The sequence below is a fragment of the Oncorhynchus mykiss genome, chromosome 11 (genome assembly GCF_057628025.1).
Source record: "Oncorhynchus mykiss isolate SJ-2025 chromosome 11, ASM5762802v1, whole genome shotgun sequence".
Classification (NCBI taxonomy): domain Eukaryota; kingdom Metazoa; phylum Chordata; class Actinopteri; order Salmoniformes; family Salmonidae; genus Oncorhynchus; species Oncorhynchus mykiss.
The window spans coordinates 34,859,411-34,875,000 of NC_143032.1; the positions used below are offsets into that span (position 1 = coordinate 34,859,411).

General features: G+C 44.6%; 1 protein-coding gene across 3 annotated transcripts in view; it reads left to right on the forward strand.

Annotated features, from left to right (window-relative positions):
- Positions 1–15,590, forward strand: part of LOC110535611 (rab effector MyRIP) — a 153,383-nt gene that overhangs the window by 116,113 nt on the left and 21,680 nt on the right. For all 3 annotated transcript variants that reach the window (XM_036935343.2, XM_036935342.2, XM_090189945.1), the window contains one exon: positions 6,144–6,280. In XM_036935343.2, coding sequence (XP_036791238.2) covers positions 6,144–6,280 — 137 coding nt within the window. The remainder of the gene's footprint in view (positions 1–6,143; positions 6,281–15,590) is intronic.

Sequence of the window (15,590 nt, forward strand, 5' to 3'; positions counted from 1 at the left end):
ACTCATACACAATCTATACTCTACAGTGCATTAGGAAAGTATTCAGACCCCTTGAATTTTTCCACATTATGTTATAGCCTTATTCTAAAATGGGGTTCAATTGTTTTTACCCCCCTCAATGTACATACAATATCCCATAATGACAAAGTGAAAAAAAAAATGTTTTGCAAATGTATTAAAAATAAAGAACTGAATTATTCAGATCCTTCACTCAGTACTTTGTTGAAGCACCTTTGGCAGTGGTTACAGCCTCTAGTCTTCTTGGGTATGATGCTACAAGCTTGGCACACTTGTATTTGGGGAGTTTCTCCCATTCTTCCCTGCAGATCCTCTGGTACCCTTCACCAGATCTGTGCTTCTACACAATCCTGTCTTGGAACTCTAAGGACAATTCCTTCGACCTCATGGCTTGATTTTTGCTCTGACATGCACTGTCAACTGTGGGACCTTATATAGACAGCTGTGTGCCTTTCCAAATCATGTCCAATCAATTGAATTTACCACATGTAAAAGTTACCTGTGGTAAAATTTACCACAATCAAGTTGTAGGAACATCTCAAGGATGATCTATGGAAACAGGATGCCCCTGAGCTCAATTTCGAGTCTCATAGCAAAAGGTCTGAATATTTACAGTGAGGGGAAAAAAGTATTTGATCCCCTGCTGATTTTGTACGTTTGCCCACTGACAAAGAAATTATCAGTCTATAATTTGAATGGTAGGTTTATTTGAACAGTGAGAGACAGAATAACAAAAAAAATCCAGAAAAATGCATGTCAAAAATGTTATAAATTGATTTGCTTTTAATGAGGGAAATAAGTATTTGACCCCATCTCAATCAGAAAGATTTCTGGCTCCCAGGTGTCTTTTTATACAGGTAACGAGCTGAGATTAGGAGCACGCTCTTAAAGGGAGTGCTCCTAATCTCAGTTTGTTACCTGTATAAAAGACACCTGTCCACAGAAGCAATCAATCAATCAGATTCCAAACTCTCCACCATGGCCAAGACCAAAGAGCTCCCCAAGGATGTCAGGGACAAGATTGTAGACCTACACAAGGCTGGAATGGGCTACAAGACCATCGCTAAGCAGCTTGGTGAGAAGGTGACAACAGTTGGTGCGATTATTCGCAAATGGAAGAAACACAAAATAACTCTCAATCTCCCTCGGCCTGGGGCTCCATGCAAGATCTCACCTCGTGGAGTTGCAATGATCATGAGAACGGTGAGGAATCAGCCTAGAACTACACGGGAGTATCTTGTCAATGTATACAAAAGTTTGTGGACACCCCTTCAAATTAGTGGAGTCGCCTATTTCAGCCATACCCGTTGCTGACAGGTGTATACAATCGAGAACACTGCCATGTAATCTCCATAGACAAACATTGGCAGTAGAATGGCCTTACTGAAGAGCTCAATGACTTTCAATGTGGCACCTTCATAGTATGCCACCTTTCCAACAATTCTGTTTGTCAACTTTTTGCCCCGCTAGAGCTGCCCCGGTCAACTGTAAGTGCTGTTATTGTGAAGTGGAAAGGGTGCTTCATGAAATGAGATTCCATGGACGAGCAGCCACACACAAGCCAAACCATGCGCAATGTCAAGCGTCGGCTGGAGGGGTGTGAAGCTACCTGCCCAATGCATAGTGCCAACTGTAAAGTGTTGGTGGAGGAATAATGGTCTGGGGCTGTTTTTCATATTTCTTAGTGCCCCTTAGTTCCAGTGAAGGGAAATCCTAACGCTACAGCATACAATTACATTCTAGTTGATTCTGTGCTTCCAACTTTGTGGCAACGGTTTGGGGAAGGCCCTTTCCTGTTTCAGCATGACAACGCCCCCATGCACAAAGCAAGGTTCATACAGAAATGGTTTGTTGAGATCGGTGTGAGAGCCCTGACCTCAACCCCATCGAACACCTTTGGGATGAATGCCGACTGCTAGCCAGGCCTAATCACCCAACATCAGTGCCTGACCTCACTAATGCTCTTGTGACAGAATGGAAGCAAGTCCCAGCAGCAATGTTCCAACATCTAGTTCAAAGCCTTCTCAGAAGAATGGTGGCTGTTACAGCAGCAAAGGGGGACCAACTCCATATTAATGCCCCTGATTTTGGAGTGAGATGTTCGTCGAGCAGATGTCCACATACTTTTGGTCGTGTAGTGTATGTCTCAAGGCTAAAAAAAATCCTTCTTTAACCTGTCTCCTCCCCTTCATCTACACTGATTTTGAAGTGGATTTAACAAGTGACCTCAATAAGGGATCTTAGGTTTCACCTGGTCAGTCTGACTCATGGAGAAATCAGGTGTCCTTAATATTTTGTATACTCATGTGTTTCGTACCCTCAGTGTATACCTCCTGGAGTCCCAGTTCAACTTCTGTGACACTTTAAGCCTTATCGCACAGAAACCATGTGTATTTCTCCCCTGTTTCTCTTCAGTTGCTCGTTCATTTATTTCCTGTTTGGCTGTGCGGCGGCAGTGAGAAGCAAGTAGCCAGAGATAAAAACCAGCCGGGCCTTTTCAGTTGGGCGCTCTGCTCTCGCTTGCTCCCGGCAGCCATTACTGGAACCTGGGTGACCCCGGGCGTGAATTAAGGAGGCCGGGCGCGTTTGGCGGGCCAGCTGATAGAGGGAGAGGAGGATAATAAGTCCACAGAGAACAGAGGGAGGGTGGGATGGAGGGAGGGATGAGAGCCTACAAAACCCAAGGACCTTCAAAGGCACTCATGATTCCTCTATTAGCAGCTTATGTACTGTATGTATCTGGTTTGTCTCATGCTGGCATAGAGACACACACACACTGCTTCCTGGCACACACACACACACACACACACACACTGATGTCTGACACACACACATACACTGATGTCTGGCACACACACAAACACTGATGTCTGGCACACACACACACACTCTGACTCACTTCCATGAGGGCAGTGAGGGATATAATTTATATACACTGCCCCAAAAAATAAAGGGAACACTAAAATAACACATCCTAGATCTAAATGAATAAAATATTCTTATTAAATAGTTTTTTCTTTACATAGTTGAATGTGCAGACAACAAAATCACACAAAAATCAATGGAAATCAAATTTTTCAACCCATGGAGGTCTGGATTTGGAGTCCACACTCAAAATTAAAGTGGAAAACCACACTACAGGCGAGCACATGGAGGGCTGTGCGCCCCCCCCCCCCCCAAAGAAATGCCACCCACACCATGACTGACCCACCGCCGAACCGGTCATGCTGGAGGATGTTGCAGGCAGCAGAACATTCTCCATGGCGTCTCCAGACTCTTGTCACGTCTGTCACGTGCTCAGTGTGAACCTGCTTTCATCTGTGAAGAGCACAGGGCGCCAGTGGCGAATTTGCCAATCTTGGTGTTCTCTGGCAAATGCCAAACGTCCTGCACGGTGTTGGGCTGTAAGCACAACCCCCACCTGTGGACATCGGGTCCTCATACCACCCTCATGAAGTCTGTTGCTGACCGTTTGAGCAGACATGCACATTTGTGGCCTGCTGGAGGTAATTTTGCACGGCTCTGGCAGTGCTCCTCCTTGCACAAAGGCGGAGGTAGCGGTCCTGCTGCTAGGTTGTTGCCCTCCCACGGCCTCCTCCACGTCTCCTGATGTACTGGCCTGTCTCCTGGTAGCGCCTCCATGCTCTGGACAATACGCTGACAGACACAGCAAACCTTCTTGCCACAGCTCGCATTGATGTGCCATCCTGGATGAGCTGCACTACCTGAGCCACTTGTGTGGGTTGTAGACTCCGTCTCATGCTACCACTAGAGTGAAAGCGCCGCCAGCATTCAAAAGTGACCAAAACATCAGCCAAGAAGCATAGGAACTGAGAAGTGGTCTGTGGTCCCCACCTGCAGAACCACTCCTTTATTGGGGGTGTCTTGCTAATTGCCTATAATTTCCACCTGTTGTCTATTCCATTTGCACAACAGCATGTGAAATGTATTGTCAATCAGTGTTGCTTCCTAAGTGGACAGTTTGATTTCACAGAAGTGTGATTGACTTGGAGTTACATTATGTTGTTTAAGTGTTCCCTTTATTTTTTTGAGCAGTGTATATAACCTATATACAGGTTTTCTTCTGGATCAAAATGGGCCTCGGGCGATGGGCGTGGTCACGGGCGTGGCCTATGGTGCGGTCACTGACCAAACATTTTCAAGGCCCTCCTGTTCGCCGCAATGACACACTGTGGCTGTTTTAAAGCACATTTCCTGCCATTCTACACATTTTGCCATGGCTTATGCTTATCTACAGTATAGACTGCATATCTGAGTTTTTCCATCCCAAAAAGTATTTCCAAATGATTATTATCATTTTTTGGGAGGAGGGACTTGAACATAGGCGACATGAAAAAACAGCCCATCCAAAACTTTTCCATGCAGAAACCATCCCGATATAGAATGAACAGATTAGGCACAGCACGCAGTGTATGTATTGTGTGTGTTTGCGCACGTGTGAGTACGTTTTGTCCGTCATTACGTGAGCAGTATGTGACCAGGGTTTTTCCACTGTGTGAATGAAATAGGGCGGGTGGTGGTTTGGGAGAGATTTAACACGAAGTTGGCAGAGATTCACGCAATCCCATGCAACACAGGCGCAAGGCGAGCACTTCCCTCATGTTTCGTAAACCAGAACACACTCCAACATAAATGACTGCTTACATAACACACAGACCACAGCAGTCGGGTCAGTATGAGCAGCTAGCGCCCCGTCAAACACACTCCGGCTCCAGATCCACACCAAGCCGTGGGGAAAAGGGTGGGGCATCCAATCACACACACACACAAAACGCACGTACGTGCTCCCGAGTAGTGCAGCGGTCTAAGGCACTGCATCTCAGTGCTAGAGGCGTCACTACAGACCCTGGTTCGATTCCGGGCTGTATCACAACCGACCGTGATTGGGAGTCCCATAGGGCGGCGCACAATTGGCCGGGTTAGGGGAGGGTCTGGCCGAGGGAGGCCGTCATTGTAAATAAAAAATTGTTCTTAACTGACTTACCTACTTAAATTAAAAATAAAATACGTACTCACAATACACACACACACACACATACACACACACAATACATATTCACGCACAGTCAATACACAACACAGTGTGCATTCAATACACAATACAGTGCATTCAAAAGTTTTCAGACCCCTGGACTTTTCCTACATTTTGCTAAAATATGCTAAAATTGATTAAATAATTCCCCCCCCCTCATCAATCTACAAAAAATACCCCATAATGACAAAGCAAAAACGTTTTTCAGAATTTGGGGAAAATGTATAAACATTTTATTTAATCAGTTTTAGAATAAGACTGTAACGTAACAAAATGTGGAAAAAGTCAAGGGGTCTGAATACTTTCCGAATGCACTGTACACACACACACACACACACAATACCCTCAAATGGCATTGGATCATCGGATTAACAAGGCAATTATTCACATAGAAGTGCTGGAGAGGTGCTGTGAATGGGACTGTTGACTGCTTACATGGCTCAGTAGATACAATGCCAGTCGTGGTGGCATAACACCATGGGCTGCATCTCAAATGGCATCCTCTACCCTATATAGTGCACTACTTTTGACCAGAGCCCTATGGGTTTCAGAGGAGGCTGGTGGGAGGAGCTATAGGAGGACGGGCTCGTTGTAATGTAAGTAGGGGAAAAGGGTGCCATTTGAGATGTAGCCCCATGGACGGGGAACAGGACAGAAGCCAGCTTTCTCTCACTGACCTCTGTTCACAAGGGAAAGAGTTTGTTTCCCAGAGGGTTGTCTGAAAGAGAGAAACGGTAGTCATCGCTCTGCCACAGTAATACAGAGACGTCAAATTAAACAGAGTTTTCACATGGCTTTGTTGACGCTGTGCCAAAGTATGACTCGGCCGTGATTAGACATTTTCCTTGGATCCTTTATGCTTTTTCTCCGTCCTCGTTACTGTGCCATGCTTAATTTCACTGACTCTCTCTCCCTTCTCTCCCTTCTCTCGCTCGCTCTCTCTCCCTTCTCTCTCTCCTCTCTCGCTCTCTCTCCCTTCTCTCTCCTCTCTCGCTCTCTCTCCCTTCTCTCTCGCTCTCTCTCCCTTCTCTCTCTCGTTCTCTCTCCTCTGTGTCTTTCTTCTCCTCTCCAGGATATTGCGGACCCAGTCTCTAGAATGGTACTATAACAACGTGAAGAGCCGTTTCAAGAGGTTCGGCAGTGCCAAGGTTCTGAAGACGCTCTACAGGAATCACATAGTGGAGAGAGGAGGCATCTTGGATCTACCAGGTACATGTAAAAGCCTCCTCGTGGCCTTTCATGACTGCGTCAGTCCAAAGCAAACTCTCTCCCTCTCTCTGTCTTCCTGTGCATAACAGTGTCATATCTCTGGAGTTTAAAATACCTATTGAACATTCCACCCCAAAAAAGTATATAATTTGAATTATATGAAGAGTGCCTTGGTCCAGCTTAATTTAATGACCAAATATCTCTCTAGGCTTCTATGGCCCCTGTCTATACTACTGCCTGGCCCATTATGTGTGCTATGTTGGTTAATGCGCATTAACAGCTCTCAGTCAGTAACTCAACTACAGGGGGCAAAAGGTCTCGCGTCACATTTCCACTCGCGCATATACAGTAGAGAGAACCACAGTCCCTTGCCTCACAAGTCATGTGGTGAGAAACAGAAGCAATGGCCATCGGATATACACAGCCCCGCTTTCCCTCTAACACCGACTGTCACACACACACACACACACACACACACACATTCTCTCTTTCGTAAGCACACATTATCTCTTTTTCTACCCACTCACTCACTCCCTCACCCCCCTTCCCCCACACACGTCATCTCTCTTTTATACCCAAACACACTCATCATCCACCACTGGCCAGCCTCCTGGACACAGTAGATGGTACTAATCCCTGAGGTTTGAGAGGGGTAATCCTTGTGTAATATTAGCAGACAGCTAGCGTTACGGCTGCTGCTCAGTAAGCCTAATGGGGGAGAGAAGAGAGTGGCCATGCTGCTAGGCCTGGGTGGGGTGGTGGTGATGGGGGCGGCAGCTGCTCTGCTGGCTGGGTCGTAAATCCCCTCAGTGGCCTGGGCCACTTTGGCCTCTGAATGATTAGTTCCTGCTGTGGGAACAGCATCATAATCCAGATGCCATTGTTTCCCCCTACCCCCATCAGCCTGGTCGGTCGGAGTGTATAGAGTTAGGGGATATTACCGTGGTATAGCACAGCGGGTTAAAGGGGCAATCTGGAATTCAAACAACGACAGCGGTGCGATGGGGTTTTTAAAAGTTTTATATACATCAATAATTAATAGCTCTCTATATCATCAATTAAAAGTAAAAAAAAATGTCTTTTCAAATCCCAGATTGACCCTTTTAAAGGGACGAGGTGATTGAACAGAGGGGTACACCTCTGACTTCCAATGCTGATGTGGAACAGGCTGGCAAAAGTGTCCAACATGGCCGTTAAGCCTACTATTAGTGACAGTGCTAATGGTGCTCGTCTTGGCAGGAATAGGGCCACTGTATTTTCTTCGCCATCCTACCCGGAACAGCTGCTAGTCATAGCAGTTACAGTGCCAGTCAAAAGTTTGGACACACCTACTCATTTCAGGGTTTTTATTTTATTTTGACTGTTTTCTACAGTTACTCTTTCTTAAACTATGAAATAACCGACATGGAGTCATGTAGTTACCAAAAAAGGGTTAAACAAATCAAAATATAATTTATATTTGAGATTCTTCAAAGTAGCCACCCTTTGTCTTGATTACAGCTTTGCACACTCTTGGCATTCTCATAACCAGCTTCATGAGGTAGTCACCTGGAATACATTTAAATTAACAGGTGTGCCTTGCTAAAAGATCATATGTGGAATTTCTTTCCTTAACCTGTCTGGGAATGGGGTTCCGCTACCGGCCAACAGCCAATGAAATTGCAGGGCACCAAATACAAATCAACAAAAATCTCATAAATCAAATTTCTCAAGCATACAAGTATACAAGCATACAAGTATTAGGCACCATTTTATACAATTCTCGTTAATCCAGCCACAGTGTCTGATTTCAAAAAATGCTTTACAGCGAAAGCTCCACAAATGATTGTTAGGTCAGCACCAAGTCACAGAAAAACCCAGCCATTTTTCCACATTGGCGTGTTATGTTCAGTAGTTCCAAAACATGCAGTGATTTTGCAGAGAGCCACATCAATTCACAGAAATACTCATTATAAATGTTGATGAAAATTCAAGTTTTATGCATGGAACTTTAGATACACTTCTCCTTAATGCAACCGCTGTGTCAGATTTCAAAACAGCTTTACGGAAAAAGCATAATCTGAGTACGGCGCTCAGAGCCCAAACCAGCCAAAAGAAATATCCATCCATGTTGCGCAGTCAACATTAGTCAGAAATAGCATTATAAATATTCACTTAACTTTGATGATCGTCATCAGAATGCACTCCCAGGAATCCCAGGTCGACAATAAATGTTTGATTTCTTTGATTAAGTTCATAATTTATGTCCATATACCTCCTTTTGTTAGGGCGTTTGGTAAACAAATCCAAAACGCGCGTGTATGTCCAGACGAAAGTTCAAAAAGTTATATAACAGGTCGTAGAAACATATCAAACTATGTATAGAATCAATCTTTAGGATGTTTTTATCATAAATGTTCAACAATGTTCCAACAGGAGAATTCCGTAGAAAAGCAATGGAACGAGAGCTACCTCTCATGTGAATGCGCGTGACTGAGATCGATGCTGCTGGCAGACCACTGACTCAAAGAGCCCTCATTCCCCCCTCCTTTATAGTAGAAGCCTGAAACAAGTATCTAAAGATGGTTGACATCTAGTGGAAGCCTTAGGAAGTGCAACAACCAATATCCCACTGTGTATTCGATAGGGGCTGAGTTAAAAAACTACAAACCTCAGATTTCCCACTTCCTGTTTGGATTTTTTCTCGGGTTTTGGCCTGCCATATGAGTTATGTTGTACTCACAGACATCATTCAAACAGTTTTAGAAACTTCAGTGTTTTTTCTTTCCAATACTAACAATAATATGCATATATTAGCATCTAGGACTGAGTAGGAGGCAGTTTTACTCTGGGCACGCTTTTCATCCAAAAGTGAAAATGCTGCCCCCTATCCCAAAGAAGTTAATGTTTTTGAGCCAATCAGTTGTGATGGCATACAGAAGATAGCCCTATTTGGTAAAATACCAAGTCCATATTATGGCAAGAACAGCTCAAATAAGTGCTGTCGCAAAAACCATCAAGCGCTAGGATGAAACTCTCTCTCATGAGGACCTCCACAGGAAAGGAAGACCCAGAGTTACCTCTGCTGCAGAGGATAAGTTCATCAGAGCTACCAGCCTCTGAAATTGCAGCCCAAATAAATGCTTCTCAGAGTTCAAGTAACAGACACATCTCAACATCAACTGTTCAGAAGAGACTGTGTGAATCAGGCCTTTCATGGTCGAATTGCTGCAAAGACACCACTACTAAAGGACACCAATAAGAAGAGACTTGCTTGGGCCAAGACGCACGAGCAATGGACATTAGACCAGTGGAAATCTGGAAATCAGTGGAAATCTGTCAAAATTTTCGATTTTTGGTTCCAACCGCCGTGTCTTTGTGAGACGCAGAGTAGGTGAACGGATGATCTCAACGTGTGTGGTTCCCACCGTGCATCGTGGAGGAGGTGGTGTGATGGTGTCTGGGGTGCTTTGCTGGTGACACTGTCTATGATTTATTTAGAATTCAAGGCACACTTAACCAGCATGGCTACCACAGCATTCTGCAGCGAGTGAAGGAAAAGCAGCCAACAAGTGCTCAGCATATGTAAGAACTCCTTCAAGACTGTTGCAAGTTATTCCAGGTGAAGCTGGTTGAGAGAATGCCAAGTGTGTTCAAAGCTGTCATCAAGGCAAAGGGTGGCTACTTTGAAGAATCTCAAATATAAAATATATTTTTGTATGTAACACTTTTTTGGTTTCTACATGATTTCAGATGTGATGTTTCATAGTGTTGATGTCTTCACTTTTGTTCTACAATGTAGAAAATAGTCAAAATAAAGGAAAACCCTTGAATGAGTAGTTGTTTTTGACTGGCACTGTACATCACTGTTTGAAGGATTAGGAGTATCAAAGCTCCACTACTGTTGTGTTGACTGGTGACTCTTTGTCCACCTGTCTGGTGGCTGTTGGTCCAATCAGCTCCACTGTCTGTCTGTGTCCCTGTACAGTCCAAAGGGCCCTCCTCTCCCAATCTGTCTTCCCAGCTGTCCCCATCTGATCCCCTATCCTCCCCTCTCTCCTCCTCTCCTCTCACTGCCACTCTTATATCACACAGGGACAAAATGGGATGAGCTGCTAGCTGCCGCAGGGGCTCCCATTTCAGATGAGCTGAACAGATTATACTGCATGAGAGTCACAAGCACGCACCACTGCATCACACCGTACCGGCGCGTGCGTGTTTGTGTGGCCATGTGCGTTGTCCCTGAGAATGTCCTCTTCACCATTCTGAGTGTGATCTCCCTCCTCCTCCTCCTCGTATATTAGATTGAAAGGGGAGAGACTGTAAAGATGTACCCATAATGGTTCAAGGCCATGGTGCTGTAGAAATACTGGATGAAGACATGTTGTATTTGTCTGAGCCAGTGGTGGAAAAAAGTACTCAATTGTCATACGTGAGTAAAAGTAAAGATACCTTCATAGAAAATGACTCAAGTGAAAGTCATCCAGTTAAATACTACTTGAGGAAAAGTCTAAAAGTATTTTGTTTTGAAAATATACTTAAGTATCAAAAGTAAATGTAAATGTATTCATAATTTCAAATTCCTTATATTATGCAAACCAGACAGCACAATTTCTTGTATTTTTATTTATTTACGGATAGCCAGGGGCACACTACAACACTCTGACATTAATTTGCAAAAAACCCATTTGTGTTTAGTGAGTCTGCCAGATCAGAGGCAGTAGGAATGAACAGTGATGTTCTCTTGATAAGTGTGTGAATTGAGCCATTTTCCTGTCAAAATGTAACAAGTATGGTGTCAGGGAAAATGTATGGAGTAAAAAGTACATTATTTTATTTAGGAATGTAGTGAAGTAGAAGTTGTCAAAAAATATAAATAGTAAAGTACAGATGCCTCCCCAAAAATCGACTTAAGTAAAAAATACTTTAAAGTACTACTTAAGTACTTTACACCACTGATCTGAGCCCACAATGTATGAAGGCACATTTTGTTGACATAACAAACTATACCTCGATTGATCTGAAAGTGGGGAGATCTGACTACAGCTGTTGGTTTGAGTTGAGGAGCTTTTGACAAACTAGAGGAAAAGTCAAGCGCCTTCGAAAAGAGCAGATAGTATTTGAAAGTAATAGAACACTTTCCGCCCACTTGACAATCACAGGTGAATGAAGGTTGGTTTTAACGCCGTTGCCATTTTTAAAGGGATAATTCACCCAAATTACAAAATGATATACAGTGAGGGAAAAAAGTATTTGATCCCCTGCTGATTTTGTACGTTTGCCCACTGACAAAGAAATTATCAGTCTATAATTTGAATGGTAGGTTTATTTGAACAGTGAGAGACAGAATAACAACAACAAAAATCCAGAAAAACGCATGTCAAAAATGTCAGAGCGAGTGACGTTTGAAATGCTATTAGCGCGCACCTGCTAACTAGCTAGCCATTTCACATCGGTTACACCAGCCTTATCTCGGGAGTTGATAGGCTTGAAGTCATAAACAGCGCAATGCTTGAAGCACAAAGAAGAGCTGCTGGCAAAATGCACGAAAGTGCTGTTTGAATGAATGCTTAGGGGCCTGCTGGTGCCTACCATCGCTCAGTCAGACTGCTCTATCAAATAGTCTTAATTATGACATAATAACACACAGAAATACTAGCCTTAGGTCATTAATATGGTCGAATCCGGAAACTATCATCTCGAAAACAAGACGTTTATTCTTTCAGTGAAATACGGAACCATTCATAAGTCTAAATATTCCTGTTACATTGCACAACCTTCAATGTTATGTCATAATTACGTAAAATTCTGGCAAATTAGTTTGCAATGAGCCAGGATGCCCAAACTGTTGCATGTACACTGACTCTGCGTGCAATGAACGCAAGAAAAGTGACACAATTTCACCTGGTTAATATTGTCTGCTAACCTGGATTTATTTTAGCTAAATATGCAGGTTTAAAAATATATACTTCTGTGTATTGATTTTAAGAAAGGTATTGATGTTTATGGTTAGGTACACATTGGCGTAAGAACAGGCCTTTTTCGCGAATACGCACCGCATCGATTATATGCAACGCAGGACACGCTAGATAACTACACATGGTTGACGATATTACTAGTTTAACTAGTGATTATGATTGATTGTTTTTTTTTATAAGATAAGTTTAATGCTAGCTAGCAACTTACCTTGGCTTATTGCATTCGCGTAACAGGCAGGCTCCTCGTGGAGTGCAACGAGAGGCAGGTGGTTCGAGCGTTGGACTAGTTAACTGTAAGGTTGCAAGATTGAATCACCCGAGCTGACAAGGTAAAAACCTGTTGTTCTGCCCCTGAACACGACAGTCAACCCACCCACCGCTCTTAGGCAGTCATTGAAAATAAGAATGTGTTCTTAACTGACTTGCCTAGTTAAATAAAGATAAAAAATTAAAACAATCGGTGTCCAGAAATACAGATTTCTGATTGTTATGAAAACTTGAAATCGATCATAATTAATTAATCGGCCCCGATTAATCGGTCAACCTCTAATAGGTACTATACGTATAGCTCTAGCCAACCCAGTGAATCAGTGACTGTTGACCTTGTTGTCTCTCTCCTGCTTCCTGCTGCTGTCTCTGGTTTTAGAACATTAGTGACTCACACACAGCCCTGTCCTGAAATGTGTGTGTGTGTGTGTGTCTGTGGCGAAACACGCAATGCCAAGCGCTGTCACATCGGTGACATGCAGCACCAGGAGTGTATCTGCGATATGTCTGTCAGGACTTGAGTAGTTGTGTGTGTTTTTTTGTGAACGGATTGTGCATGTTTGTGAATGGTTTGTGTGTGTGTGGGGGTTTATGTACATATGCACATTTGTGTTTTTGTGTGTGTGGTCTGTGCGTCTGTGTCCCCGTACTTGTGCGTATGCACTCGCGGGTTTGTGTATGTGTGTGCTTGTTGTTTACAGGATGGCATAGTGTAGTGCTACGGTCCCACAGAAGCTTGAGGTGATGTCATGATGTGACCTTGAGTGACTCTGGTGTCAAAGATATATTAACCTGTCACTAACTATCTGTCAGACGTTTGAAAACGTTTAAGGACACACAAAAACCAACATACACGCACACACTTCTTCTCTTTCTCTCTCTCACACACACACACACACACACACACACACACACACACACACACACACACACACACACAGTGCCACCCAACTAATTATTGTAGAGGCGTTGTCAGTGTCAGAACACAATTGGTAGGTGGAGAACAGAACAGAAATCCACCATGCCCTTCTCATCTCAATCCCTAATGGCACCTGTTCTGCAGTGCCCCTGGTGGCCAGTATGTTTCACTACAACATGCAGCAGATGGAACAGTCAGGTTTACTCCCAGTCTGTGCATTTCTCATTCACAAACTCTCTCTCTCTTTCTATCCCTCTCTCGCTTGTTCTCTCTCTCTCTTCCTCTCTCGCTTGTTCTCTCTCTCACTTCCTCTCTCTGGCTCTCTCAATCTCCCCGCCCTCTCTCTCTCTCTCTCGCTCGCTCGCTCGCTCGCTCTCTCTCTTCGTCTGTCTTTCTCTCTCTTTCTCTTACTGTTGGTGTGTGAGCTGCCATGGTGTAAATGAAGGCCCAGTCATTGCTGAAAGCTGCCTGTTGTGGGTGTGCCTGGTGTGTGTGTGTGCCTGTGTGTGTGTGAGCCTGTGTGTGTGTGTGTGCCTGTGCGTGTGTGTGTGTGTGTCGGTGTGCTGGGAAAGCGTACGATGGCAGATGCTCTAATATAATTGAAAGCTAGCTGTCTGGACTGCTGCTGGAGGAACTTTACCTTTAAGTGGAGCTTTACCGACAGGAGTGTCTCTCTCTCACACACACACACACAGCCCGGTGCTGCCGTCGGCAGGGTAGTCATGGTGATATCGAGTGACTCCCCTCCCTGTGGGGAAAAGGTGAGACCGTGGTCAATGAGAAGAAATGAAACAGGATCAGTAAAGATAGATCTCTCTCCATCTCTCGGTAATAAACTGACATGAGATGACGTAAGCTACCTGGTTTGAGGAGGACACGCCCAGTGCAGGTGGGGAGGGGCTCTGTTCGGCGTGGAGGGTCGAAACGATTCAGGAGAGGGTCATGACAGTGCGTGGCGGGGTGTTGTGTCATGGTTAAATCTGCGGGTTTCACGTGTTCGGTCTGTCTGTCAGACTGTCTGCCTGGACGGTGAAGCGTCAGGCGGTGGACATTGCTGTGAAAGATGACAGACAGGGGTCACCTGCAACAATGACACTTGTTACCCAGGGAATCACTCACTTTGCCATACATCTAGTTCTCACATCCTCAGCATCCTCAGAAAGTGCGTGTGTGTGACAAGGAAATAGAGAGGGGGGAAAAAGAGTGTGGCCGTGTGTATGAGGGCGAGAGAGATGTAGACAAAAAGACAGGGGAAGTGAGAGAAAGAAAGAAACAGAAAAGCGTCAGTAAACAAAATACCACGCGGCCTCCATCTTGTGATCCTGTTTGTTTACAGGCCGTTGTTGTTGCTGCATTTCCTTCATTAGGACGCGGTCATCGTCAGCGGTGCCAGTGTATCTCCCTGTCCTACTGCGTCCATGATTTCAGACTTTATTAATGCTGGGTAATATACTGCATGTTGTTGTTGGCTGTATCTCTCCTTTAAGTCACAATGAACAGGCACACACACACACACACACACACACACGCTGTATCTAAAACAGAGCAGAGGAGAGCGAGGCCTTTGGAGTGGCATTTAATGAAGCTGACCTGAAGCGTTTGAGACGCATTCAGGAAGCTGACTTGAACCATACGCCATGGTGGAGTTGTTGGGGCCACGAATCTCACTTATTATCAGAGGGGAAAAAACAAGCCATCAGATGGCCAAACATACTCCAGAGAGGAGTGGCGGGATGGTCGAACGATGACAGAAAGAGGAGGAGGAAGAGGAAGGCCGGGAGGACACAGGACCGTGATGTGGATGAAGAAGACATTGGTGGGAGTTCTTTTCGGATCAAAGAAGAACTGAAAGGCTGATGACTCCCTCTTCAGCCGGAGAGGACTAAAACGGTTAAAACACAAGTCAACCTGTCCTATGCCTGACCAAGCAGAGTCCCACTACAGACGGACAGACCAACACAAGCAACTCTGTCTGCTCGCCTTGTCCCAAATGTCACTGCAGTTTCAGCCTCACTGCACACAGACACTCAGAGGAGTCCTAGTGGCTTGCCGCGACTCCCACTGCTAGGTTCCGAGTGTTTCGTGTCACCGCTGTAGTCGTCACAGCCTCAGCCTCTATATACACACACACACACACACACACACACACACACACACACACACACAC